Here is a 27,132-nt window from a genome sequence, read left to right as displayed (position 1 = left end):
TTGTTTGCGAATCTGATGTTTTCGAGTTAAAATCATAGTTCGAGACTATTGGTAGTAGGCTATGATTATTGATACAAGTATTAGTCCAATGAGTGTAGTCAAATGTTGTCCTTAATTTTAATGACAAAGTTCATCTTTAAGCATAGTTTACGTTTTTTATCCACCCAGATAACATAATTACTAAATAATTCCAAAGTATTGACACCATAAATATATATTTCAAAAATGCGCCACAGAAAATATCGCAACTGAGGGTGAACAACGATAACAGTACAATGTCTAAATTAACAAGAATGCCTTTCTATTTCTTGAATATATAGGAGTGGAGTTTTCTCTTTGCTCAGGAAGGCACACTTTGCATGCTGTTTGCTTCAGAGATGAGATATTGCACAAGGCACTTTGAATTCTGCCACTCTCTCTCAGCTCATTGACCGCAGTAGACATCATTTCACTGAGGCAAATTACAAACAAGGCTGATAACCACACAACCAACCCACTATCTTGACCATCAGTACATTAATATAAAATATCCATATGCGCTCACATACGTAAAAATCTTAACAGCTTGATATTTGTACATACCTAGCTACTGCACTATTTACATAATTCATTGCTCAAAAATTTGATTTGGCAAAAAAAAGGCAAAGGCCATAAAGCAGTTAATCTCACAGTAGAACATGACTGAGACAAGAAGGGAAACCAGAAAGTCCATTTACTTTCCCAGTGACGTATATTAACATACGCTTGTATATATAGTGTATGTGGACACCCCTTCAAATTAGTGGATTTGTCTATTTCAGCCACACCCGCTGCTGACGGGTGTATAAAATAAAGCACACCGCCATGCAATCTCCATAGACAAACATTGGCAGTGGAATGGCATGTACTGAAGAGCTCAGTCACTTTCAACGTGGCACCGTCATAGGATGCCATCTTTCCAACAAGTCAGTTAGTCAAATTTCTCCCCTGGTCAACTGTAAGTGCTGTTATTGTAAAGTGGAAACTTCTTTGCGCAACAACGGCTCAGTGATAAGCCACACAAGCTCACAGAACGGGACTGCCGCCTGTACTCAGTTGCAACACTCACTACCGAGTTCCAAACTGCCTCTGGAAGCAACATCGGCACAAGAACTGTTCGTCTGGAGCTTCATGAAATGGGTTTCCCATGGCCGAGCAGCCGCACACAAGCCTAAGATCATCATGCACAATGCCAAGCGTCAGCTGGAGTGGTGTAAAGCTAGCCACTATTGGACAATGAAGCAGTTGAAACGCGTTCTCTCGAGTGATGAATCACGCTTCATCATCTGGCAGTCTGACGGACAAATCTGGGTTTGGCGGATGCCAGGAAAGCGCTACCTGCCCGAATGCATAATGCCAACTGTAAAGTTTGGTGGAGGAGGACTAATGGTCTGGTGTTGTTTTTCATGGTTCAAGCTAGGCCCCTTAGTTCCAGTGAAGGGAAATCTTAACGCTACAACATACAATGACATTCTAGATAATTCTGTGCTTCCAACTTTGTGGCAACAGTTTTGGGAAGGCCCTTCCCTGTTTTAGCATGACAATGCCCCCGTGCACAAAGTGAGGTCCATACAGAAATGGTTTGTCAAGATTGGCATGGAAGAACTTGACTGGCTTGCACAGAGCCCTGACCTCAACCCCATCAAACACCTTTTTTGATGAATAGGACAGCCGACTGCGAGCCAGGCCTAGGAGGGACCAACTCCATATTAATGCCCATGATTTTGGAATGAGATGTTCGACGAGCAGGTGTCCACATACTTTTGGTCATGTAGTGTGTCTGTTATTTTCCCTATAGCTTCACACAGGACTGTCTGGAGAACATGTATAATGATGAGGCCCCAGTCAGTGGCTAAACAACCCACCCTGAGGGTGTAGGATCGCTACACTAGAGTTATAAACAGGACTTACAGGTGTGGGAAACGCCTGTCGTTCAGCCCATAGAATGAAAAAGGCTGACAGACTAAACCTCTCTCCGTTCAAGAGACTGAAGTAGCACCTCATGGCAGAGGTGTAATGCCCATTCTGTGACTCATGGGATGTGGTATTTGGCATTGACCAGGGGCTACCATCTTTTAGTAGTGCAGAGGTATGGGAGTTTGTGGGGGAGAATCATTGGATAAAATTAGAACAACAGGGAGGAACGGGCAGGGGGCGCAGTGCAGCATCGGAGTTGGTGGGAACACTGTACATGTGTGAACAGAGAGTGAACAGGGTGTGGCATGAGGGTAACATGGAAGATGGCGCTGGGAGGACAGAGTTGTACTTTCAGCTTCTCCCAGATTTTGATTGTTGGATGAGCCACTGCAGTGTGATATCTGGAAGGCAGGAGACGCATGGGGGTCAGTGTGAGACAGGAGAGAGCAGGTGAAACACGAGACGCCTACAGTGGTGGGTAAGTATGATTCGGAATACACAAGTTTATACATGTAGCCACTTTGGGTGCACCATGTTATTGTTAATTTGTTTCCTCTCCTCCAGCCTTCCACTCAGACAAGCAAACCGTTCCATCACCATCTTACTCACCTATGTTGTCTCTCTCTTTGCAGGAAATAGAGTAGCAGCAAATCTCTCTGTCTTGAATAGCTGCCAAGTTCCTGTAGAAAGAAAGCGGTAAAGAAAACTGATAACCTGCCATCAACTGTGATGTTGGTGTTAATATTAACTGGCCAAAAGAGGGAGCTGTTTCCTTTTGAAAACCTGTATCACTTCTAAAAGCAGTAGAGTACTAGCAAGGAGTTTCTAAACCCAGAGGTGCAACATCACAAGACTTCTGGGAAATCTTGCGAAGCAGACCAGGCTGGGGTTTGAGAAGTGAAACATTCTTCCTTAGTTCATTTTCTCTAAATGTAAAGGCACAACATTTGAGCCAATGACTTAAGTAGTTAGTGCTGAGCGACTAGTGCTTTTGAGATCGGTTCGGTTTTGATTAGATTATTTAAAAAATCACGGTTTATGTGATTATGTGGGTTGAATGATGTAAAACAGAATAAAACAATCAATAAAAGTCCCATGATGGTAGTGACTGCCCATTACTGCTTATCACTTAATAACCATTGATTCACATTACTATACTTTAATAAAAAATGTCAGTTGTGTATATTACATTTGTTTTATTTTATTACTTAATTCCAAGTCATCTCTATAGAGCTGCTGCCTATGCTGTCTGACAAAATGAGTATTTTGGTAGTTCTTCAAAGTAAATAGCGCTTACTTCTGAATACCAACTATCAATCACTTAGATCATGTACTTTCAGGTAAAGATACCTAGCGAAGCAACTGCTCTCTTTCTCCCTCTCTCCTAACGTAGCAGGCATAAAAGGAACACACAGACCAGACAAGAAGGCGCGCAATGGATTATGGTAATTGTAGTTAAAGGAGTGCCTTTGATTTGATGGCCTGTAAATGTGCAGTTTGGCACAAGACAACCTTCAAACCCGATGGCGTATTTCTGTGCATGAGCTTAGCTAGCCAACGTCGCCTACAAGCGTGATCAGGGATTTCTACTGGAGAAGCCGTTTCTGCCCATCTTCATACCGTACTGTATTTGGTACAAGTGACAGAATAATGCAATGTTTCTCTATGAAAAGGGAAAACAAAGCTTATAAAAAAGGCATGCCTAGAAAGTCACAAATAACTTCTCTTGTAAAATAAAACCATTAGGTCTTTGCTGATGTGAGATTAGTAAAAGGATAGCAGTGTTCAAAACTCCAGCAAAGTACTTCAAGAATGGTAACTAATCTTCCAAGGTAGTTATGGTCACAAGAAAAAAAAGAAAAAAATAGAAAACGTGACTACAACTTCTTGAGGACCTGACCAAATTCACATAGAAATGTCAGTTATAGATCTTTCATTCTCATTGAAAGCGAGTCAAAGCGGTAGATCTGTTCTATGTGCGCTATTTCAATGCTTTCCGTTTTTTAAGTTAGTTTTTGTACACCAGCTTCAAACATCCAAAACAACATTATTTTTAGTTATTGCAAAGGTATTTCACAGCGGTTTAGATGGTACAATGATTCTCTACACAATGGACTGCTTGTTTTGTCACAAACTGAAATTATGCCAAATTATTAGAATTGTAGAAACCAGGAAATGGTGGAACGATTTCTGCATAGTGCATCTTTTAAAAAGTAATTGTGTGTGATGAATGTCTTTGTACTGCTACTATATTAGTGTATCCATCTTGAAGTGGATAAGCACAGCCAAGGACACAGCATGGAAGGAAACTGAAAAGCTGTTGTTTAAAAGTTTGTAGAAGAAACAATTGTGACATCAGTGATGCCATCACCATTTCATAAGTACCCTGTTAAACCTGAAATATTATGAGAAGCACATGATCAGAATATAGAAAGGCCCTAACTCACAATGGCAATGTTCAATATCCATCTCCAGACTTTTCAAATCGGGGAGGGGGGGGGGGCCACAATGGAAATAAGTCTGACTTTGTGATATCCCCATCACTTTTTAAAATGTATGTACAGTGTGTATACATGTGTTGGCAATAAAAATCAATCAAGGCACAATAAGAGAGGGACTCCTCCTCCGTCATTTAGTTAGAATGAGTATACTCAACTTTAAAAAAGGGGGTGTAGAGTTGATTCACACTACCTCAGGTAAGATGCATCAGATGTTGTGTGATTACTTCTGTGTGTTTACTACTAGGAAACACCTCATCTTTTCTCTTCATACTCACATGTTTTCAATGAGCTGCTTCTCGTCTAGAGCACTGGGGATATCTCTTTTGTTGCCAAGAACCAAAATCTAAAAAGCCAAACCACAGTTTAGCTCATGTGGCAGAAATGCTTGCTGATCATATTAAGAAACTCTGTCATTTACATGAATTCATTCAATTCAGCAGTTTCTGAAGTGTAGGCTTACTTACAGGAATTCCTTGCAACTGAGGCTTGTCTAACAAATTGTGCAGCTCATTCGTGGAAGCCTCCACCTTCTCACGGTCAGCTGCATCCACCATGTATCTAAAGAAATCAAATATTTTAAAGACATGGCACAAGTTGACAAACGCATAAAAAATAATCTTATGTATACTTTAAAGAATTGGACGTGCTCAAAACATACCCAACTCAATGTTCGACCATTGACTGGTATTCACTGAACGTGTCTCTTAAGACAAACAGAACAATCAAAAGTCCTGTACTCTTCCTGAATATAAATTGTGCCCATGCAGACTGACAAATGGAAAAACTCAGATACTCACACAATTGCGTTAACTCCCCGACAGTAACGTTCCCACATGCTCCTGAACCTCGGCTGCCCTCCTATATCCCAGATCTGGAAAAGCAGAGGTCCCACATTTTTTCAATCATGCAGTAGGTATAGATTGCCACTGTGAAACATTACAGTAGCCTACATACTGTAGTGACTGAAGACCTACCTTGATGTTAACGTTGCCTTTTGTGATCTTCCTCATGTTGAATCCAACTGTAGGGATCATGTCTTCACTAAAATGCCCAGACTGAACAAGAAGAGAAAAGACCATTGATCACTTTTGAGTGATTGTATAAGCTGAGCTGACATGGAACTGACATGGAACAAGCTGAGCTGACATGGAATAAACATGGAAAAGCTAGGTCAAAGTGTTCCTAATTCTAACACGTCCTCTGGAATTGCCACCTGTATACAAGGCCTAACTAAAATGGTATACCAGAGACATAAACCTAATTGTCGTGGCTGGGTTGCGTTTGTAAATTCACACTGGCTATCTACTCAGATTTGACAGCACTCGTCTGAGTGTGCCAGAGTGCGAAATAAATGATGAATTTACGAATGCCGAACACCCGATGAATAACACCGATTTCAACGTCTGCAAAAAAAAGTTATTCAATTGTTGCCAGCAGCAGTTAGGTCACCAACGGTCTAGATAACCAGCTCTGCTAGGGTGAGTAAAATGGTCAGAGTGAGGTGTTCTCTCATTTGTGTCTGCAAGTAGCTAGCGAACTCGGCCAGAGCGTCAAGTGTGCTCTGAACGCTGTGAGAGCGAAACACTCTGAATTTACTAACAGACAATCTGACAACGCTCAGAATTTACGAATGACCTGGAGCGCACTCTGGAACACACCCCATATTTTGCACGATTCCTGTTGTAAAAAACCTGCTAAACCTGCTAAAAGTTTAGTGGTATTTGCACAAGTGCCTCCCTTATGTACAATTTTTTGACAGAAATTCTTTCAAAATAATGTTAATTTATTCATTTCTAAGGCTTGTAAGGGGTCACAACCACTAGAGGAAATATGTTTGGAATGCAGACGAAGTTTCAGATTTTAAAGCAGACAATTTGTGCAGGGAGGCAGAGGGAATTTAAAGGTCCAATGCAGACATTTTTAACGCATTACATCATTTCTGGGTAACAATTAAGTACTTTACTTGTGATTAAAACATTTAAATAAATAAATTGATTTTTAGCAATTTCTTAAGCAAGAATTGTGCTAGGACTGACTGGGAGTGGTCTAAGTGGGGAGGGGAAAACTGAAAAATAGCTGTTATTGGCAAATCAACTTTGTATTTGTCACATGTATCTTAAACAACAGGTGTAGCCTAACAGTAACATTTTTACTTACGGGTCCTTTTCCAACAATGCAGAATTAAAGATAAAAAATAAAATCTAGAAATAGTGACATGAGGAATACACACAGTGAGTAACCAATAACAATTACAAGAGGTTTGGCAGAGAGGTTTGGAAGTCTTATTGGTCTTATTGGCCAAAACTCCATCCCACCAAAACAGGCTGACATTTCAGGTGGTCTTTCAAACAGCTCTTACACTAAAAAGGGCATTTTCATAATTTTCACAATATTATTCCAACCGCAGTGTGGAAATATAAAACACAGAAATATCACGTTTTTGAATGCACTGGGCCTTTAAAAGAGCAATGCGAATGGTGTCTTTTTAGCCAACCCTAAATCCTAGACTACACTCTCGATGACAGGACAGAGAAACAATTGAAGTAATTCTGCAGTCAACTGTCTTTGCCCTTTACTTGAACCCAAACAGTCTCTGAGCAAGACATATGCTTTGTCTGCCGCACATTAGTAACCACATGACTTGATTAGTCACCTGACCAGGCCAAAGTAGAAGTGAATGCAGTGGTCTCGTGAGTGAAGCCTGGCTGGAAACACCACCACCCTAACATATTACAACTTGCCACATGGGCACTTCCCCATCAACGGCATGCATCTCATTCACTACAACACTGACTGACTCAGAATAAGTCCGTAGTGTTACTCTCTCTACATCCTATAAGAAATACCTGGAATTATAGGCTACCTGGAAAAGTTTAGGTATCAAATCGTGAACAATTTCCCATTCATCTTTATTATGTTGTTAGATACAGTAGAAACAATGACTGGGTGTTTTGAGGCAAGATTGCTGCTGAAGGGAATCAGAGCACAGAATGGAGTGATAAATCATGTGTTTATGTGTTTGATACCACTCTATTCCAGCCATTATTGTGAGCCGTCCTCCCCTCAGCAGCCTCCACTGCATAGGTCTTCAAGTTCATCTCATTCTGTTCTGTTGGAACTGTTCTGGTCAGCTAGCATCTTTCTGTCTTTGATCTTGCACATCCAAACCGCTGTGATGTCAAGAGGAAAGAATCACGATTTCCAAGGCCTAATAATCAGCTTTTGAGAAAACCTAGTTGTAACACTAATGACAAAATGATTGTATAAGAGACCCTGGCCTGTTTGTTTAGCCAACGCAACTAGCTGAAAATCACATTTATTGGTCGGGTACACAGTTTAGCGGGTGTTAGCTGTGAGTCATTGAGAGTGAAGACTGTGGGAGAATCTGAACTGCATTCTCCTCAGCACCTTCTCAACCCATTGGAGGAGAAAGCCAAAGGTTCCTCCCCTCTGACCTTCTCCTCCAATGGGTTTTGAGAAGGTGAGGAGCGAGGACGTGAGCAGTAGGGCTGTGACGGTACCAGCATAACAAATGTTTTTTCCATGCCAAAAATTAAAACACAAGGCAGACCAAATTCTTTGGTCCTTTGAAAACCTGCTATATGCTAAATATTGTGTGCTATAGCTTGGAAAATAAAATGTGACTCTGGATGACAACATAATGATGCTTGAGAATGCCAAGAGTGTGAAAAGCTGTCATTAAGGCAAAGGGTGGCTACTTTGAAGAAACTAAAACAGGTTTAAAACTTTAGTTACTACATGATTCCATGTGTTATTTCATAGTGTTGATGTCGTCACTATTATTCTACAATGTAGAAAATAGTAAAAATATAAAACCCTTGAATGAGTAGGTTTGTGTGTATGTATATACACATACAGTACCAGTCAAATGTTTGGTCACACCTACTCATTCAAGGGTTTTTCTTTTTTAGGTTGGAATAATACTGTGAAATTGTGAATATTATGATAATGCCCTTTTAGTGTAAGAGATTGAAGACAGCCGGAAATGTCAGCCTGTTTTAGTAGGAGGGAGTTTTAGCCTTCCATGGTGACATCATCATGCGGTAAATGAGTTAATAAACCAATAAAAGAGTTCCAAACCTCTCTGCCAATAACAGCATATTTTCAGTTTTCCCCTCCCCACTCAAACCAATCCCAGATAGTCCTTGCAACCTTCTTGCTGGAGAAATAGCTTTTTTCAATGAGTTTTTTTTATAGCCCAGCCTAAATGTCCACCAGAGGGCATTATTCCTGATGTTTGGCTCGTTCATAAAACATCCTCCAATTAAGCTGCAAAGGCGTCAGTTTCTTCCTTAAACCGATCAAATTGGCACTCCTCCCCAAAAAAGGACAAATTTGCAAATTCTTAATAAAAACAATTTTCCACCACCATGCTAGAGTGGCTAATACTACTTCTGGAATAAATTACCAAACTATAAAACTAGATAACCAGCTATGGGTAACTGTAGCTAGCTACATGACAGGAGTGCTAACTAGATACATTAGCTTAGTATGTACATTAATAGCTTTAGGTTGGTTGTTTTTAAGGTCAACATCAAGATTTCCACCAAGGTCGTTACCTCTCTTATCGTCCCTCTTCCTCACTTTGGAAAGGGACATTTAAGGTACACTCGGACGTGACGATCCAACACGTCATTCTAGGGCCGAGGGTTGTCTACTTTGGCTGCGTTTCAAACTCATAGAAGACACACTCTCGTCCACTTACCCTCGCCTTATGCCCTTGGGGGAATCCCCGCAGCCATATTGGTCGTCGGTCCAAATGATTAGCCAAGCAAGGGAAGTTTGCAACACAAGCCCTTGTTTTTAATGGAGTTTGCGAGTGTACAATTACGTTCACTACTGGGCTTGAAACGCACAGTAATTCAATTCGTGATGATTGTACATCCGACAAAACATAAAACCTCAACGTAAATAGAGAGTCAACATACATGTACGTGTAAGTAAAAAACAAATGTAAATAAGTTAGAAATTGTGCTACTAATGCACATGACGGTAATTATGTTTTTGTTCGGTTAGCTTTTGGGAATTGTAGAAATAAAACATCCTTCAGAAGTTCCAGGTAGGCAGGCTAACATTATTTAGATAATTAATTTGCTAGCTATCATAGAGTAGGCATATATTAATAATTATATTTAATGTAAGTAGACATACAATTATAATTGACTATCGCATTTAAGGCTACCGGTGGCTGAAAAGACAATCGCGGGATGAACAAGTGACGAATTTCCGGGCAAGGGAAGTCCATTTAAAAATCATTCCTTCCTCCCTATTTTTTTAAATGATTAACAACAAATCAATACAGAAAGTACATGAGGGAACACAGGTATATATAGATTATATACAATGGACAATCGAGCTAGGGGGTACAATATCACATAATTACACAAGGACCTTAAGGGACATACATAAAGTTACAATTCTAACAGCTTTTTTGTTAGTAGAGTATTTAAAATACAGTTCAATTTATTTTTGTAGGGTAAGAAAATGTGTTTTTTTGTTTGTAAATTTACATTTGCGTATATGAAATTTGGCCAAAAGAATAATGAAATTAATTACATAAAAATGTTTCAGCTTATTTCTATCATATGTAAAGAATCCAAGCAGTACATCTCTCCACAATAGTGTAAAATCTTCATAAATGTGTTCAATTATAAATCTACTGATGTCTTGCCACAGTTTTCTTACATGAATACAATGCCAAAAAAGATGACCACCCAGAAACAGTGTTAGCTTCACAAAAGGAGCAATTTGAGTTGATGTTTTCCTTAAACTTCTTCATTTAGTGGTTGGCAGGATAATATTTATGAATAATTTTAAAGGAAACTTCCTTAATTTTGTTAACAAGTGTGTGTGGCAACAAACTTTTTTCCAACAGATATTATCAATAAATCCATTCCAATAAGGCATGACATAAATAGATACAACATCCTGTTGAAACAAGGTTTGTATCGCTCTGTTGTTGAATGGACCAAAAGAGAAACAAATCTTTCCTACTGATGAGTCAACAGGGTCAATAGAGGGTAGGCTCTGAGGGTCAGGTCTTGACATGTTCCTGAATAACAGAGCAACACCTGAGGGAATGGCATCTAAAACAATTTCAAAATCTTCAGGTGTTACAGGGACCTTGTAAACTGAGTAAAAGACCCTCTGCATTTACCAGTTGGCTCACCAATAGGACATAATTTCGGAATCAATATTCTAAAAACAAAGAAGTATTTTTATACAATATATCCCAATTATTCCATGTATAATATCTGTTTGGAGAAAATTGTGTTTATAAATTAAGGACCATGACAAGAAAACCTGCCGATGAAAAGCAGAAAGTTTCACTGGAATTTTGTCAATATTATAATTGCAAAAAAACATGAAGTTAAGGTCACCAAAATTAGAGAAGACATGATGAGGAAAAAAATTCTAGATAGAAGTGAGTCTTCTTAGGAATTGTTTTATCCAATTGATCTTAAAAGTATTATTTAAAGTAGTAAAGTCCAGAAGATTCAGTCCACCATTCTCATAAGTGTTCATCACAACAGTTTTCCTAATGTAATGGGTACGGTTTCTCCAAAGAAAGTTGAAAAGCATCTGGTCTATCTCCTTGCTTATTTTACTGTCAAGATATAAAGATAGAGCGCCATATGTTAGTCTAGAGATACCTTCAGCCTTGGTTATTAGGACTCTACCTTTTAAAGATAAGTCCCTCTGTAGCCATTGATTTAGTTTCTTCTGGGTATTTTTAATAAGAGGGTTAAAATGTAGTAAGTCCTTTTGACTTTTGATCCTTTGTAATGGTTATGCCTAAATATGTAAGTTCTTCTTTTACTGGAATACCATAATATGAAGGTGTCACACAATCTTTGACAGCTATGAGTTCATATTTATTAATGTTAAGATATAGACCAGATGCTTTGGAAAAGGATTGTATCACATTGATCGATATGGGAATTTGGTTAGCGTATTTCAGAAAAAGTGTAGTATCGTCAGCCAGCTGGCTTATAATAATTTCTTTACCAGCTATGGAAATACCTTACAGTACTATTATTTAAAGAATTTGCAAGAAGTTGGGTGATTAATAAAAACAGATACGGGGAGATAGGAATTAGGCAAGGTTGTCCTCTCTTTAACTCAAATCTAGGTGAGGTGCCATATTTCAATTTGATAGAGCTGTTACCATTTGCATAGTCTTAATAGCCTTACAGAAAAAATCCCCAAAGCCAAGTCTCTCAAGGGAGTGGAAGAGAAACTGATGCTCTACTGTGTCAAATGCTTTATAAAAATCTAAAAATAATATGAAGCTATCCTCGGTTATTAGGTCTGAGTAGTCAAGTATGTCTAATACTAGTCTGACATTGTTAGAAATATGTCTGTTCCTCATTAAGCCAGACTGTGTTTCATCAATGATTGCATCCAGGACTTCTTTAATTATTTTTGCAAGTAGTAAGGCTAATATCTTATAGTCATTATTAAGAAGACAAATTGGACACCAGTTATCGATGAGCAGCACTTCTTTATTAGTAGGTATCAGTGTTATTAACCCCTGACTCATTGTAGGAGGGAGAACATTGTGTTTAATACTCTCTAAAAAATACTTCAAATAGGAAGGGAGCTACTTATTCAGAAAATAATTTGTAAAATTATGATGTAATTCCATCAACACTTGGTGATGTATTGTTCTTTAGATGTTTGATAGACTCTAATCTCTTCAACTTTGATGGGTTCATCACACTGTTTAGAATCTATATCACTGAGAGTGAACATTATTCAGTGAGTTAAAAAAACATATCTGGATTCCTGACAGTACGTAGAGCTATACAATTTTCTGTAAAAATTACTACAGTATTTAGCGATTAATTTTTGGTCATCTGTAATAACACCATCAATGTTAAATTTATGGATAGTGTTATTTTTAGAGTGAAATTTCTCAAGTCTAAAGAAATAGGATGAATTCTGTTCTCCCTCCTCAACCCATTTTTTCCTAGATCTAATAAAGGTTCCTTCTGCTTTTAATCTATATATATTATCCAGTTTATTTTGTAACTCAATTAGTTCCATCTTCCCCTCCCGCCGAGAGGCCGGCTGGGGACCACTGAGAAAGGGAAGTTATCTTAATGATCACCTTTTCCTCCTCAGCTCTTCTGGTCTTAGTAAGATTACTACCATATTTTCTAAGATATTTGGACACCTCAAATTTAAAGAGCTCCCAGTTCTTGCAATAAGATTTTTCTTCACAAGCCCTTTCCCAAAAGTGTGAGAGCAGATCTTTAACCTCAAATTTAACTATATCATTATTTAATAATGAGCTATTTAGCTTCCAGTAGGATGCTCTGCCAAGGTTAGTATCAGGGGTAAATATTTTGATATCAATGTAAATAGCCCTATGGTCTGTGAGGGGAGTAGTACAAATATTTGTAGTAACACACTCTCCATCAATACATTTGGATATAAACCAAAAATATATTCTAAGGTCCTTGTGTAATTGTAATGTGATATTGTACCCCCTAGCTCGATTGTCCATTGTTTGTAATCTGTGTATGCTTGTGTTCCCTCATGTGCTTTATGTATTGATTTGTTGTTAATAAAAAAATATATAAAAACAAAACAAAAAAAGTTAAAGATATGTGAACATGCCAGGTATAGCTAGCTAATAAAGAGCTACGTTAAGAATTATCCTGTAGTACTGCGTTTCATTATTTTGTACAAAGTGTGCAAAACAAAACAACTTGTATGTTGACTTTTCCATTGCTGACGTTTTTTTTAGCGGATGTACAATCGTCGCGATTTGAATTATGGGGAGTTTCAGGCCCCGGAGTGAACATAATTATTCACTCGCAAAACCCAATGAAAACGAGGGCCTTACATTGCAGACTTCCCTTGCTTAGCTAATCATTTGGACCGGATTCCCCCAAAGGCATGTGGTAGAGGGTGTCTTTTAAGTGTTTGGAAAGCAGCCACGGTGGAAAAGTTTATTTACCACGTTTTTTTTTTAAGTCAGCACGGCATTATTTTATGAACGAGCTGGTCACTAGGGGGCACGAGTGTATCACCAGCTGGGTAGATGACATTTGGACGTCAAAAGACATGAATGACTACATTAATAATATCGCCCTATTGTGGGCATTAGGGCTGTTGCTTGGCCTGTTGTAGCTAGTAAAAAGGGAAATTGGCTAATTAGCTAGTTAATCCAGATGTTTTAGGAATAAACCTTGACTAGCGAGCAAAATAATATTTAGCCAAATTCCCAAAAAGTGGATTAACAGTCTGATTATATTGCCATCAAACCACAAATAAAGACCTCCAACTAGCAGTAGATAGCCAGTTTGGAAGGTTAGCCGCGAAGTATGACTTGTGCTATTGTACGTTAACGTAGCTGGCTGACTTTGCAGAAGACAATTGTCGGATAGGCTAGTCAATCAATAATATAGATAGCAGAGGGACGATACTAAATCGATATTGCTGAAGTCGCTAACCTAGGTAGTTAGTGCTTACGTAACTAGAAAGCTACTATAACTAGCTGCTAACATTAGCTAACAGCAAAATAAAAACTTACAGCTATAACGTTAACAAATGTGGTTTTCCCCGAGTGTTGAAGTCCAACCAGAGTCAACTCCATCTCCTCTTTCCAAAAGAGGGACTTGAACCAGTCCAAAAGCCGGTTTATGAGTGCCAGCATCTTGAAATTGATATTACCGCTCAACTTCGACAGAAAACGACCAGTGTTGTGGCGTTCGCGCAAGTGTAGAGGAAATGCTTAGTGCTGTCATATGACTTGTGACCGCGCACAATGGACGCTTCAAGAAACGAATACTCTCTTCCTTTCTTTTGTCCCTTCATATGCGGTCACTGGGTGAATCTCAATTATATTCTCGTCGCGTCCTCAGTATTCCCTCCTTTTCAAAACCCATTGGATGAGAAAGCCAGAAGTCCCGCCTTTCTGACATTATCCTCAAATGGGTTTAGGAGGCAAGGAGAGGAAGCAAGGAAGAAATTGAGATTCTCCCACTGTTCTACTTCTGTCCAGTGTCCACTCTTCCTTGCTTGCGCCCTTTACTATGCTCAATTTTTATAGTTTCTTTCTATCCTTTGACATTGATTGCATTGATTTCACTTGTTCAAATCTTGTTAAAAAAAGAAAGTAATATCAGGAATTAGAAGATGCCTCTACATGTTTTTGTCATAGCTGAGAGAACAGTTAATGTTCTTATCAGTAATTTACATGAGTATTATTATTACTCTTAAGAAATAGAAAAGGAAAAAAAACAGTATTAATTGTTCAAAAAAAGTAAGAAAAGCTGTAGAAATAATAATTACTATTGATGAAAGACTGCACAAATGAAGGAAGCAAGCGATAAACAAGATGACAAAATAATGGGGAATTATAGGTGGCTTAATGCACGTTGTTTCTGTAGAAGACTTCAATTTGTTCACTTGGGACTAGCTGCCATGCTATCTCTGAAATAAAAGCATTCCTACAACACATGTCAGATCATACAGTGGAGATGCTCTCCATTGACAGCAGACTCTGGCTGGCATGGTCCTTGGTTTAAGCCTGCTGGATGAGAAGGCCACCACTCCTCCTTTGACAGTGGACAGACACATATATCTGAGGAAGCGATGGAAATACTTGTAGCAGGGCAGTTCCCTGAGGGAGAAAGGGTTGTGAAAAGGTTGTTTTGAACACGTCACTATTTGAACTTGAACTTTACATCTGAATACTGTCATTCATTTGAGAATACAATGTTGCCTATGCTTTATGTTCCAAAGAATTTCAAAATGACCGACACACTGTGTCAACGATGTGTTAACCTATTCTGTGGTAGGCTACTCACTGGCTTTAGGCTTCTTGTGTCTGATTATCCTGATGCAGGCTTGAGTGAGGAACACCAGGAGTGTGACAGTAAAGAAGAAGGAGCCAATGGCCAGAATCAGCTGAATGGGACACCCGTCCTCTTTGCTTCCTGTCGCTGATGAACAGTCAAACAAGTAGATCTACCCAAATACACTACATGGCCAAAAGTGTGGACACCCCTTCAAATTAGTGGTTTTCAGATATTTCAGCCACACCCATTGCTGACAGGTATATACAATTAAGCACACAGCCATGCAATCTCCACAGACAAACATTGGCAGTAGAATGGCCCATACTGAAGAGTTCAGTGACTTTCAATGTGGCACCGTCATAGGATGCCACCTTACCAACAAGTCAGTTTGTCAAATTTCTGCCCTGCTAGAGCTGTCTCTGTCAAATGTAAGTGTTTTTATTGTGAGGAAAACTTCTAGGAGCAACAACGCTGCAAATTGGTAGGCACACAAGCTCACAGAACGGGACCACCGAGTACTGAAGTGCGTACAGTGTAAAAATCATCTGTTCCAAACTGCCTCTGGAAGCAACATCAGCACACAAACTGTTCATTGGGAGCTTCATGAAATGGATTTCATTGGCCGAGCAGCCACACACAAGTCTAAGATCAGCATGCGCAATGCCAAGTGTCAGCTGGAGTGGTGTAAAGCTCGCCACTATTGGACTCTGGAGCAGTGGAAATGCATTCTTTGGAGTGATGAATCATGCTTCACCATCTGGCATTCCGACGGACAAATCTGGGTTTGGCGGATGCCAGGAGAAGGCTACCTGCCCAACTGGATAGTGCCAACTATACATTTTGGTGGAGGATGAATAATGGTCTGGGGCTGTTTTTCATGGTTCGGGCTAGGCCTCTTAGTTCCAGTGAAGGGAAATCTTAACGCTACAGTGACATTCTAGACGATTCCATACAGAAAGGGTTTGTCGAGATCGTAGTGGAAGAACTTCACTGGCCTGCACAGAGCCATGACTTCAACCCAATTGAACACCTTTGGGATGAATTGGAACGCTGACTGCGAGCCACATCTAATCGCCCAACATCAGTGCCCGACCTCACTAATGCTCGTGGCTGAAAGGAAGCATGTCCCCGCAGCAATGCTTCAACATATAGTGGAACGCTTTCCCAGAAGAGTGGAGGCTTTTATAGCAGCAAAGGGGGGACGAACTTCATATTAATACCTATGATTTTGGAATTAGATTTTCGACAAGCAGGTGTCCATATACTTAGTATACATTGGAAATTACTTTGGATTGTGATTTGTTTGACTAATATACCAACATACCATGTATGCCACATTTTGACTTATGGGTCTTGCTCCCAGGGAAGATCACATCAAGTCCATGTGCACCACACCTGTTGGTGACAAGGTATTACAAGTTATTTTGGAGCCACTAGAAACATTTCACATGATAGAGGAGCTCTGCTAAAAGTGATATCTGGCTATTTTTCAAAACAGTGTTCTTACTGTGTTAGCAGTTTGCAGTGACCATGTTCAGTGTCAGAGTATGTGTTATTAGGACATGGGACACATTTCCAAGTGTACTCCCTGGAACCTGTAGATGGAAAACATTCTTCTGGTTAGCAGTGGTATGGACATGCCTGTTGACCACTTCCCAGCATTAAGATGATGTTGTTTTTTGCTGCATTTGTAAACGGAGTCAGTGACAGGTAGTAGAGGAAGGAAAACATATGACAGTCTCACCTGTGCTTTTCAGTTCCTCCCCCTTGCCGCATTTATTTTCCTTTTCACATTTTGAGAAGATGTGGTCTGAGCATAGGAAACCAGAGCCACACGAACAGTTTGCATTTGGGGTTGAGGTGCACACTCTTGTGTAGACTGCCCAGAGAGAGAAAGAAGACTACCAGGTGAGAGTCTAGTAATTCAGTGGAGACATTTACAAACCATTACATGAATGAACAGTGTGAGCCTCTCTCTGTACCTGCCCCAACAGCCACTGCGTTCCTGTTATTAGTTACTTTGACCATTGAGGGTCGATCAACAATCTAAGGGTAGGACGCTAATGATTTTTAAGAGCTAGACCAATAGAATGTTTTGTTTATGTCACCTGTCATCCACAGGAGGTTAGTGGCACCTTAACTGGGGAGGACAGGCTTGTGGTAATGGCTAGAGCTTAATAAGTAAACAAAATTCAAAAGGCACTCGCACATCTGAGCAATCTAATTTGCAGGTGCATGGCAACAATTGAACAAGATGAAGGAAAAAGGAAACCGCACACTGCTCTTGATAGTATCACCGATCTTTAATAAGCTTACGTATTAATAAGCTTACGGCCTTCTTCAGAGCTTTAGGGATTTTTTGAAAGTTGCACCATTATGTGGACCTAGCCCCTCCCACATCCGTTCTACACATCGAAGGGGGTTGGAGGCAAAGGAAAAATAAATAAGTGCTACCAAATATAACTATATGCATTTCATAAATATTACAAAAGTGTATAAATAAGGTGTATTAAACACGTCTGTAAAATCTCAATAAGGACATAGCAAGTTTTCATTAATCATAGAGTACATCATACGAAAAACGTCAGAATAATCTACAAGAGACACATATTTCATGTTCAAATTCACAACATAACATACATAGGCATTTCATCATTAAGTCCTTTAGAAAATAATGTCTGGAGGGTGAAAACTCAAACATTCTCTTTTACTCTCTTTTACCCCTATCTGATATCTTAACTTTCTCTATGCCACAAAATCTAAAGGTAGAAATGTCATGCTTCAGGTCATTGAAATGTACAGCGACTGGATAATCCCTGTCATTTCTCCTGATTGAACTTTTATGTTCACTGATCCTCTGTTTGAGAGAACGAGAGGTTTTACCGACATAGCAGAGCCCACATGGACATTTAATAATGTAAATAACATGGGTGGTGGAACACGTAATAATGTCATTTATTTGGAACCGTTTTCCTGTGTGTGGGTGGCAGAAATATTCTCACTTTATCATATTGTTGCACTGTGCACATCCTGCAACTTTCAAAAAATCCCAAAAGCTCTGACGAAGGCCGTGTGGCCGACACGTAAGCTTATTAAAGATCAGTGATACTATCAAGAGCAGTGTGCGGTTTCCTTTTTCCTTCAGAGCGTAATAAGTGGAATGGTATCAAACACATGGTTTCTATTCTATTTGCTCCATTCTGGTCATTATTGTGAGCCGTCCTCCTCTCAGCAGCCTCATGTGCTGTCATCATAACCCTTACCTTGTTGGCATTTGAGGCATGGTTGACAGTCCTCAAAGAGGTCATTGGTCTCAGAGTAGAAACCCACTGGGCAGTCACCACAGTCAGTTTTGGTGCTTGCTGTGCATTGCTTCTTCACAAATGTACCTATGAGCCAACCAGTCAGAGATCAACTAAATATTAGTTCAGTTATATTCTTACATTAATAACCTTTTTGTCACAAGAATTACAAGCAATGGATATATGTAAACATTTTTAACAAACACAGTATAGGGTGACATCAAAACATTTACCGCAATAATCTGAAGGATTTAAATGAGGAATTTATATGTTATCTTTTTGTAATACCATTTATGTTTCCATGATCTCCACTCCGCTGAGTTGTAGTTCGTTTTTAGCTTCTAACAGGCAAGTCTTACTTGGTGGAGAAAGTTCACAACATTTGCCATCTTTCTCATACGAATTATTGCATTGTTGATCAGCTGCTAAAGCCATAGTCCAAAAATACAGAATACAGATGACTGTCATATGGATGTACTGAATGTCCATTATGTTTAACACATTCTCCTTTCTCCCCCAATAATTTTATGTACTGTATGCAGTGACGTCAGGTATCTCTCTCTGTCTGGGAGCGTAAGTGTGTGGTAAGCAATCTAGGAAGCAAGTGTTTCTGTGACGTTTATCTAGCTGAAGCAATCTATGATGTGTACAGTATGAATGGTGTGAGTTTGACTGTAGACCTAGGTACATAAGCTGAATGTGTGAGCATCTCTCTCTTTCTCCCAATGTGCTAACTTTTTTTTCTTCCAAAACACTAGAACTGCTGGGCCTTGATGCCCCCCCCCCCCCCCCCCCCTGCCAATTTTCAGTCTAACAGTGTAATTAACACATACATGCTATCTCAATAAATAATCATTTGGTTGTGTTTATGAAAACCCACACACACCTTCTAGACATTTTTTTAGACAGCCTCCTTTCTCGTCTCTGTCACTCTTTCATTCCTAACCCACCGATGTTGACTGCATCAGTTGTGAGACACAGGAATACATCACAACTGTCACAACGCCTCTTCACAGTGACGTCAGCTGCAGATCAGGACCACAGGGAACGAGGTAGGTGGTTGTGTGGGGCCCTAAATGTCACAATACTATCATAGGCTACATACACAGCTATAGTTCCCCTTATTGAGTCCTCTTCTCAGTCGACAGAGCCATGGCCCACACCACTCACTGCTGCCTACAACTAGGATCACACGTCACCTGGTCAACTCTACCCTTTAGTGGCGGAGACCCACTTTTATTTATTTTATAAATGTTTTATTTAACCTTTATTTAACTAGGCAAGTCAGTTAAGAACAAATTCTTATTTACGACGACAGCCTACTGGGGAACAGTGGGTTAAATGCCTTGTTCAGGGGCAGAACGACAGATTTTTACCTTGTCAGCTCGGGGATTTGATCCAGCAACCTTTTGGTTACTGGACCAACGCTCGAACCACTAGGCCCAAAATTATTAAACTGTCTGGTTTAATTAACTTTTGATGTGCTCGGGTAATTTGTTACATATGTAACGGATGTGAAACGGCTAGCTTAGTTAGCGGTGCGCGCTAAATAGCGTTTCAATCGGTGACGTCACTTGCTCTGAGGCCTTGAAGTAGTGGTTCCCCTTGCTCTGCAAGGGCCGCGGCTTTTGTGGAGCGATGGGTAACGATACTTCAAGGGTGACTGTTGTTGATGTGTGCAGAGGGTCCCTGGTTCGCGCCCGGGTATGGGCGAGGGGACGGTCTAAAGTTATACTGTTACACATATACTGGTATGTTTTTACAGGGGCGCAACTTTCACTGGGGATGGGGGGGCATGTTCCCCCCACATTCTGAAATAGCATTTTTGTCTCCCCCAGTTTTATCATCGGAATGTGATACAAAATGAGGCAACGGTGTGCTTTAGGACCATGAGGATGCCTCTGAGTGGTCGGGTAGGCTGTTTGGAGTGTTTATACAACTGGATAAAAATTATTAATAACGTGTTGTCCCCCCATGTGTAAAACCAAAGTTGCGCCCCTGTATTTTTTTATAAACTCAGGTGTAGTGTTGCAAATACAACAGGTTGATTATGCTGATCAAAATGGAATGAGTTACAAAAGCTTTTTACAGGAGTTACACAACATATGTCTGGTCCATGTTTACTGCTCACAGGATATATTTTTATGAAGCCAGTGATGCAGCATTTTAACCAGCCTTTGTCAAATTGCTTATGTTTCTATCATTTTGGCCTGTTAAAGTGATTATGAATTTTGACACATTTCTGTAAGTTTTGGTTTTGGTAGAAGCACATGCAGAAACAGAGCCGTCATCAGTGTTGCAAAGATTACAAATTATAGAGAGATCCTGATAAATTGTTACAGGGCCTATGTCATAATCCCTCAAAATTCCATAAAGGTATGATAATTCTAATTCCTAATTCTATGGGTGAAATTCTAACTACTACTGGAAGGTGTGGGCCACCATGGGGCATTAGTCCTTTGGTGAGCTCACAACCAGTCCAGTCCAGTAATGGGATCCTGTGCTATTAAAAATGTTCCATCTATTAGATGAGGCTTTAAATCATGACCCTGAGGCTGAATGCATTTAGAAAAAAGGTTAAGGCTAACATGTTGTTTTTTCGGTAACCTCAAGCCCAAATCAGTCTTAGTGGCTGATGTAGATTGAAATGTTTTTGACCACCCATCACTCATTTTCCATCCTATTATGCACACAATATCCCTTCATTTTGTAAAACTACATATCTACTACAACCACAGTAATGAACATTGCTGAGATATGTGAAAAGTGATGATAAAAAAAAGATAAACTGGAACCTATCAGAACATGAAATGTGACGAACAACATAAGAACTCGCTCACGATGGCAGCCTCTGTCTTTGACTTGATGGTTTCGATTGAAAACGTGAGTGGAAGTCATACAGACTGGGTGGAAGTATCTCTCTCATTGAAAATAAGTAACAGACCTATAGCCTATCCACAGGGGGAAGACCCTACCCAGTGTCAGTGTCTGTAGTGTACTGATTCTTCTCCCTATACATCCTGATACTTCTGTTCTTGCTGGGTCTTAGTTTATGTAAATGTCTCAACTCCTAAGAATGTGCATATGGACATTAGGATCATGCAAAATGTGAAAAAGTTTATTTGCAAAGACATAAACAACCACAACATTTAACACAATACACATTTTACAAAATGTTGCCACATTATTTTGCCACCATAGCATTGTTTTCACATAATCTCCCCTGTAAATTTTACCAGACACCTGAAGGAACAGGAAGTAGTATTTATCATTATTTTGTCAGACGCCCATTTGTGAAAATAAAATAATATCTAGATCCCCCAGCTCAGCCAAGAATAATGTTATTGTTGACAAATAGATTGAAAACAAAGTAATGTCTAAAATGCTTTTCCATAATAACAGAATACATGATAAACAAATATTGACAATATTTTTAAAAATTTGAAAACTGTTTAAAGTTGTTTCTGGTTTAAAGGAGTAGCATTGGGTATAACAGCAACATTTTGACAATATGAATTGTTTGACAGACAGAGAGCCAGGTATCTCTATCATGGCTCCCCCAAACTTGGTTGTTTTACCAGGGAAGAGAAACTGCTGTCTCCACTTTCTTCAACTGGCCTCCGGCACATTGAGTCCTGAGCTAGGGTAGAACAATAGAGTCAGAATATACAAACAAAACAACACACAGATGACATTTCAGATTCAAGAGCCCATCAAGCTCAAATAACTACAATGTACATAATAGCTAAAGAAACTAACGTAACACTTCTCATAACGATTGTGTGACTTATAGTTTCCCTAACAGTTGCACATACATTTTCTGACAGCTGGCTTTTTGTGGTTCTTGATGCAAGGAATGGTGATCAGTTTGCAGGTCACAGTGGTCAGTAGAAAAGTAAGCAGCAGGACAATTCCCACGAGTGTCATTACTGTAAGACAGAAATAAGGCGTTATTCATATAAAGCTATACAATGATCAACTGTAACACAAAGTTATACATGAATGTATGTCATGGACGAGAGTCAAGAACAGCATTTACCTTGGCCAAAGTCTGCCGTTGAGAACTTGGGACTTTTGGTCACCTTGATAGTGTGGGCTGGTGTTAAGGTGGGGACATCAGGATGAGGGGATGACCTTTGGCTCTGGATCAATGACTTAGAAAAGGTCTGGATGGAGCCAGATGGGGAAGTGGTGTGTGTGGAGGAGAGGGTCTTCCCCTCTGGCTCTGAATTCTCATTACAGGTCACATCTGATGACACACTGCCCGGAATCCTCACTCCACTCCTACACCTGAGACACAAGCAGACACACAGCCATGAGTCAGACTGCCTTAAAAAGGCTTTGAAATCAATTGCAGAGGATGACAAAAAGTCCAATATTATATTGTAAATGTAAGGAGATTGCTTGATACTTTAGCAAATAGCAAAAATTGGACAAATGCTAGTTAATTTACATACTCTCGCCATTTCACACATTTAGAGTCCATTTTGGTGGAAAAGGATCCCTCCTTACATTCACGGCATATTAATCCTGAGGTGAGAAATTATATAATGCCAGTTATTTACATTTACTAATCAATGCATTCAAAATCATCACTATTACATGCTCCAGCTTTACCTGATGTATCCAGCTCAGACCCCTTGGCACACTTGCATAACGAAGACTCATTGTTCCTTCTAATGAATCCTGTACGACACTGACATATAGCATTGGAAGTCTTCGTGCACTCTGATATCAATTCACTGTCTGAATAAAAAACAAAGTTTTTATAGTTTATTGGTACAAACAAACAAACGTGTCTGTGGGTTACACTGGCATATTGTAAGGCTATTATTTGTATTCAAATCTAATTTATTTATAAAGCCCTTCTTACATCAGCTGATATCTCAAAGTGCTGTACAGAAACTCAGCCTAAACCCCCAAACAGCATAGCAATGCAGGTGTAGAAGCACCTGTGGCTAGGAAAAACTCCCTAGAAAGGCCAGAATCTAGGAAGAAACGTAGAGAAGAACCCGTCTATGAGGGGTGGCCAGTCCTCTTCTGGCTGTGCCGGGTGGATATTATAACAGAACATGACCAGATGTTCAAATGTTCATAGTATTCAACTCAAGATTTGGTGTGGGATCATTATACAGACACTATTTTCTGTCAACAGGTAATTTGTTTACATCATCTATTAATACTGATTGTAACTTCTTACAACATGATTATAACTTACTCTTAATGCAGTCGGTGCAGGGTTGACATTGCTGAGAGCGATTTGGTCCTGCCTGGTATTGCCTTTCAGGGCATGGGTCACAAAATCTTCCTTTCCGTCTACTTATCATCTCACCTTGATAATATCATTCACATTATTGTCCTTGTACTGTAATTGTTGTTAACATTGGACTCATTTCACATTAGAAGTAACTTTAATAGTATCAATGGTAAAGAAAAAGTATTCAAGATATATCTACATTATAGTATAACTCACACAATAGCACCTAATAATTAATAACTCATACTTTACCTTTTTTGCATTCGAAAGTTGCCTCCACTGCATTTAAAAACCCTTTACAAGCGAATACACATAAATAGATGAGCACCCAAAATCCAGACAGGATCATCATATAACTTTCGCTATAGAAAAGAGCACGGCTGTCTGTGAACCTGTACAGGGGGGGATTTAATACTATATGAAAACCACTATGATGTTGAAACCTCACTTATATATGATCTACAGCTCAGGTGACATATGTGGTGTAGTTCAGCTGTGCCATGTGCACGTTTAAGATTTCCTGTTCCTCTTTAGTTATCCCCGCCCCAAGAGTGGTAAATAAATTATAATCCTCATTCTTTTCAACTGAAAATACTCTGTCCTTCAAGGTTTATTATATTTCCTTGACATAACACCCAAATAAACAGATCACTTCCACTCATATTAATGCTGTTTTCTTTTATGATTCTGAGAGGTACAGTAGGTAGGACATGCTATGTGTACTAAACCCCAGCGTAACTCCCACCTTCTCCTTTTTATTTATTTATTTTATTTCACCTTTAGTTAGTTGAGAACAAGTTCTCATTTACAACTGTGACCTGGCCAAGATAAAGCAAAGCAGTTTGACACATACAACAACACAGAGTTACACATGGAGTAAACAAACATACAGTCAATAATACAGTAGAAAAATAAGTCTATATACAATGTGTGCAAATGAGGTGAGATAAGGGAGGTAAGGCAATAAATAGGCCTTGGTGGCGAAGTAAATACAATATAGCAATTAAACACTGGAATGGTAGATGTGCAGTAGATTTAGCTTCTCATTAGGTCCACTAAAAGTGAAACTTATATATTGTTTTGTGATGACTCATTGTTGTTCACTATTCTATATCATATGTGCTATAGTTGACATTTTGGCATGAAAAACAACCAGAAACATTGCATTATCAGAAATCTATTTTACATAATTCCTTTCCTACCCTCTGCAAAACACTCCATGACGATTCTACTGCGTGGTGATGTAGGCATTGAGTAGGATTACTATCTGCAAGGGTTCCAATGTATTCTATACCACATCTAACAGACTCACGGAGAGACAAATAGTTTTTTTCACACAGAAGTGCTGTGGTACCATCATTAAAGTAATGGGCTGATCAAAGAGATACGTCTTGAGTGACGATAATACAATGTTATCTGGTATGACTAGAAGGGAGAGACGTTCACATTATTTTAACATTGTTGCATGGTGATATAATTAAGCAAAAGGGCATGAGGGGGTGTGATATATGGCCAATATACCACGGCTAAGGGCTGTTCTTACGCACGACGCAACTCGGAGTGCCTGGATACAGCCCTTAGCTGTGCTATATTGGCCATATACCACAAATGCCCGAGGTTCCTTATTGCTATTATAAACTGGTTACCCATGTAACTAGAGCAGTAAAAATGAACATTTTGTCATACCTGTGGTATACGGTCTGATATACCTCGGCTGTCAGCCAATCAGCATTCAGGCTCGAACCACCCAGTTTATAAGGCTCTTTATGATGAGGCTCTCAAGTAAAAAATATATACAGTATGTCTCCGGAGAGGTGGAGTAGCGTATGTCAGAAAGTTATCATTATTATTACCAAAGTATTTGGAAAGAGTTATTACAAGGGGTTAAATTGGGAACTTAGAGGTGGGAGAGCCCAATTAGGGTAAAGGCTAAGCCAGGAATTAACATAAAGACATCGTAAAGGTTATGCCAAGATTAGTGTTGTGGCTAGGGTTAGGGTTCAACCTGGGTGTGGACATCAATCTAGGGTTAGGGTTAGGGCTAAGGTTGGGTTACTGCTGTATGTAAAATGTAGTAGAATTTTAGGGTTAGGGTTAGTACTTTTAGCCTACTTTCTATCTCTTCAAATGCGTAATGTGCTCCGCCTGGCTCTCTCTTTGACACATTTCATCACCATGTGACACCTTTGCAGGCCCTTTTTTAAAATGTTTTTCCTTAATTGTTGAATTCATTTATTTATTTTTTAAAGGATATTTTTTTAAAGGAGATGGCTTCTGCAGAAATAAATGCCTATTAACAGAAACTGTTTAAACATGTTTTGCCACTAAGAAGTTCAGGTGTTGTCGGTGCTTTGATTGCTATTACAGATAGAACCACATCTTTTGCTAATCTGCAAGATAGGTTACAACCACGCAACTTCCTCTGGGGAGGGAGAACACATATGCAATCACACTTGGTTTCCTCTCCCTATCATCTGCCAGCCATTGTTACATTCATGATGTTCATCTACGATTAGCAGCAGATAGAGCACACATATGCAATCAATCAAACATCCATGCAGGAAAATCTCAAATAAAACATGGCACCAAAATATAGAGAATTGTAATTTTGCTGTTTGACGTCTTAATTACTCACCTCAAAGCTACAAACTAAATGAAATTAATAAAATTAGAAACAGAGGTGTGGGCCTATACAGTATATCCTTGTGATTAAAACCTGTTAAACTCCGAGCGGTTGATTTGGGCACGGCAAGTCTGGGGGATACAGTGGCGAAGAGAAAGGGAAACAAGAGAAGTAAAGCTGTGGTGGAAAATCGGAAACCACTAGACCCATTTTTAGTTGGAGTGGGAGTTTTGTATCAGTGTTACCTGGGAAATCCGTTGAACATCTCAAGGAACATCTGGAATGTGTTGGAGGAGTCAGTGAGAGTCACAACAAGTGCTGTTATTTAGATTTTTTTGTGTGTCAGAAGAAGCATAAGACTAAAAAATATATTTTCATAGCAAGGCGCCTATCAAGGGGTTTTCTGGGGTGGCGCAAGAAGTAAAGGCAGAGGATATTACTGAAGACATCGATGGAGTGGTTGGTGCACGTTGACTGACCTGTATGGTGGATGGAGAAAATAAATTCACTTCATCCATGCTACTGTTCTTCGATGAAGAGTCTCTCCCTTCTCACATAAAGTTAGAATTCATGAGATACCCTGTAATAGCTTTTGTGCACAAGCCCCTTCAGTGTAATAAATGTAAAATATTTGGTCATAATATATAATATCTGTCAAGTGTGTGCAAAAGGGAAGAGT

General features: G+C 39.4%; 2 protein-coding genes across 3 annotated transcripts; both read right to left on the bottom strand.

The window, feature by feature from the left end:
• Positions 1 to 93: 93 nt before the first annotated feature.
• Positions 94 to 14,241, bottom strand: LOC139371334 (ADP-ribosylation factor-like protein 8B-A). 2 transcript variants are annotated; one of them, XM_071111672.1, is made up of 7 exons: positions 14,002 to 14,241; positions 5,411 to 5,491; positions 5,234 to 5,307; positions 4,901 to 4,994; positions 4,712 to 4,779; positions 2,545 to 2,615; positions 94 to 2,336 (listed from the first exon to the last, which is right to left on the bottom strand). In XM_071111672.1, the coding sequence occupies exons 1-7, from the start codon at positions 14,122 to 14,124 to the stop codon at positions 2,287 to 2,289; spliced, it is 561 nt and encodes a 186-aa protein (XP_070967773.1). In that variant the 5' UTR covers positions 14,125 to 14,241; the 3' UTR covers positions 94 to 2,286. The 2 variants fall into 2 exon arrangements, with proteins under 2 accessions (XP_070967773.1, XP_070967772.1); XM_071111671.1 differs by lacking the exon at positions 14,002 to 14,241 and adding an exon at positions 9,163 to 9,458.
• A 7,588-nt stretch (positions 14,242 to 21,829) lies between these two features.
• On the bottom strand, positions 21,830 to 24,213 carry LOC139369915 (tumor necrosis factor receptor superfamily member 9-like). The gene is made up of 7 exons (XM_071109197.1): positions 24,083 to 24,213; positions 23,792 to 23,905; positions 23,191 to 23,319; positions 23,031 to 23,103; positions 22,613 to 22,863; positions 22,389 to 22,502; positions 21,830 to 22,213 (listed from the first exon to the last, which is right to left on the bottom strand). Exons 1-7 carry the CDS (start codon positions 24,180 to 24,182, stop codon positions 22,122 to 22,124), a joined length of 873 nt encoding a protein of 290 aa, XP_070965298.1. The 5' UTR covers positions 24,183 to 24,213; the 3' UTR covers positions 21,830 to 22,121.
• Positions 24,214 to 27,132: the final 2,919 nt, after the last annotated feature.

Source organism: Oncorhynchus clarkii, chromosome 17 (assembly GCF_045791955.1).
Source record: "Oncorhynchus clarkii lewisi isolate Uvic-CL-2024 chromosome 17, UVic_Ocla_1.0, whole genome shotgun sequence".
Lineage (NCBI taxonomy): Eukaryota > Metazoa > Chordata > Actinopteri > Salmoniformes > Salmonidae > Oncorhynchus > Oncorhynchus clarkii.
Note: the sequence above shows the minus strand (reverse complement) of the source record. Positions and strands in the feature narration are given on the sequence as shown.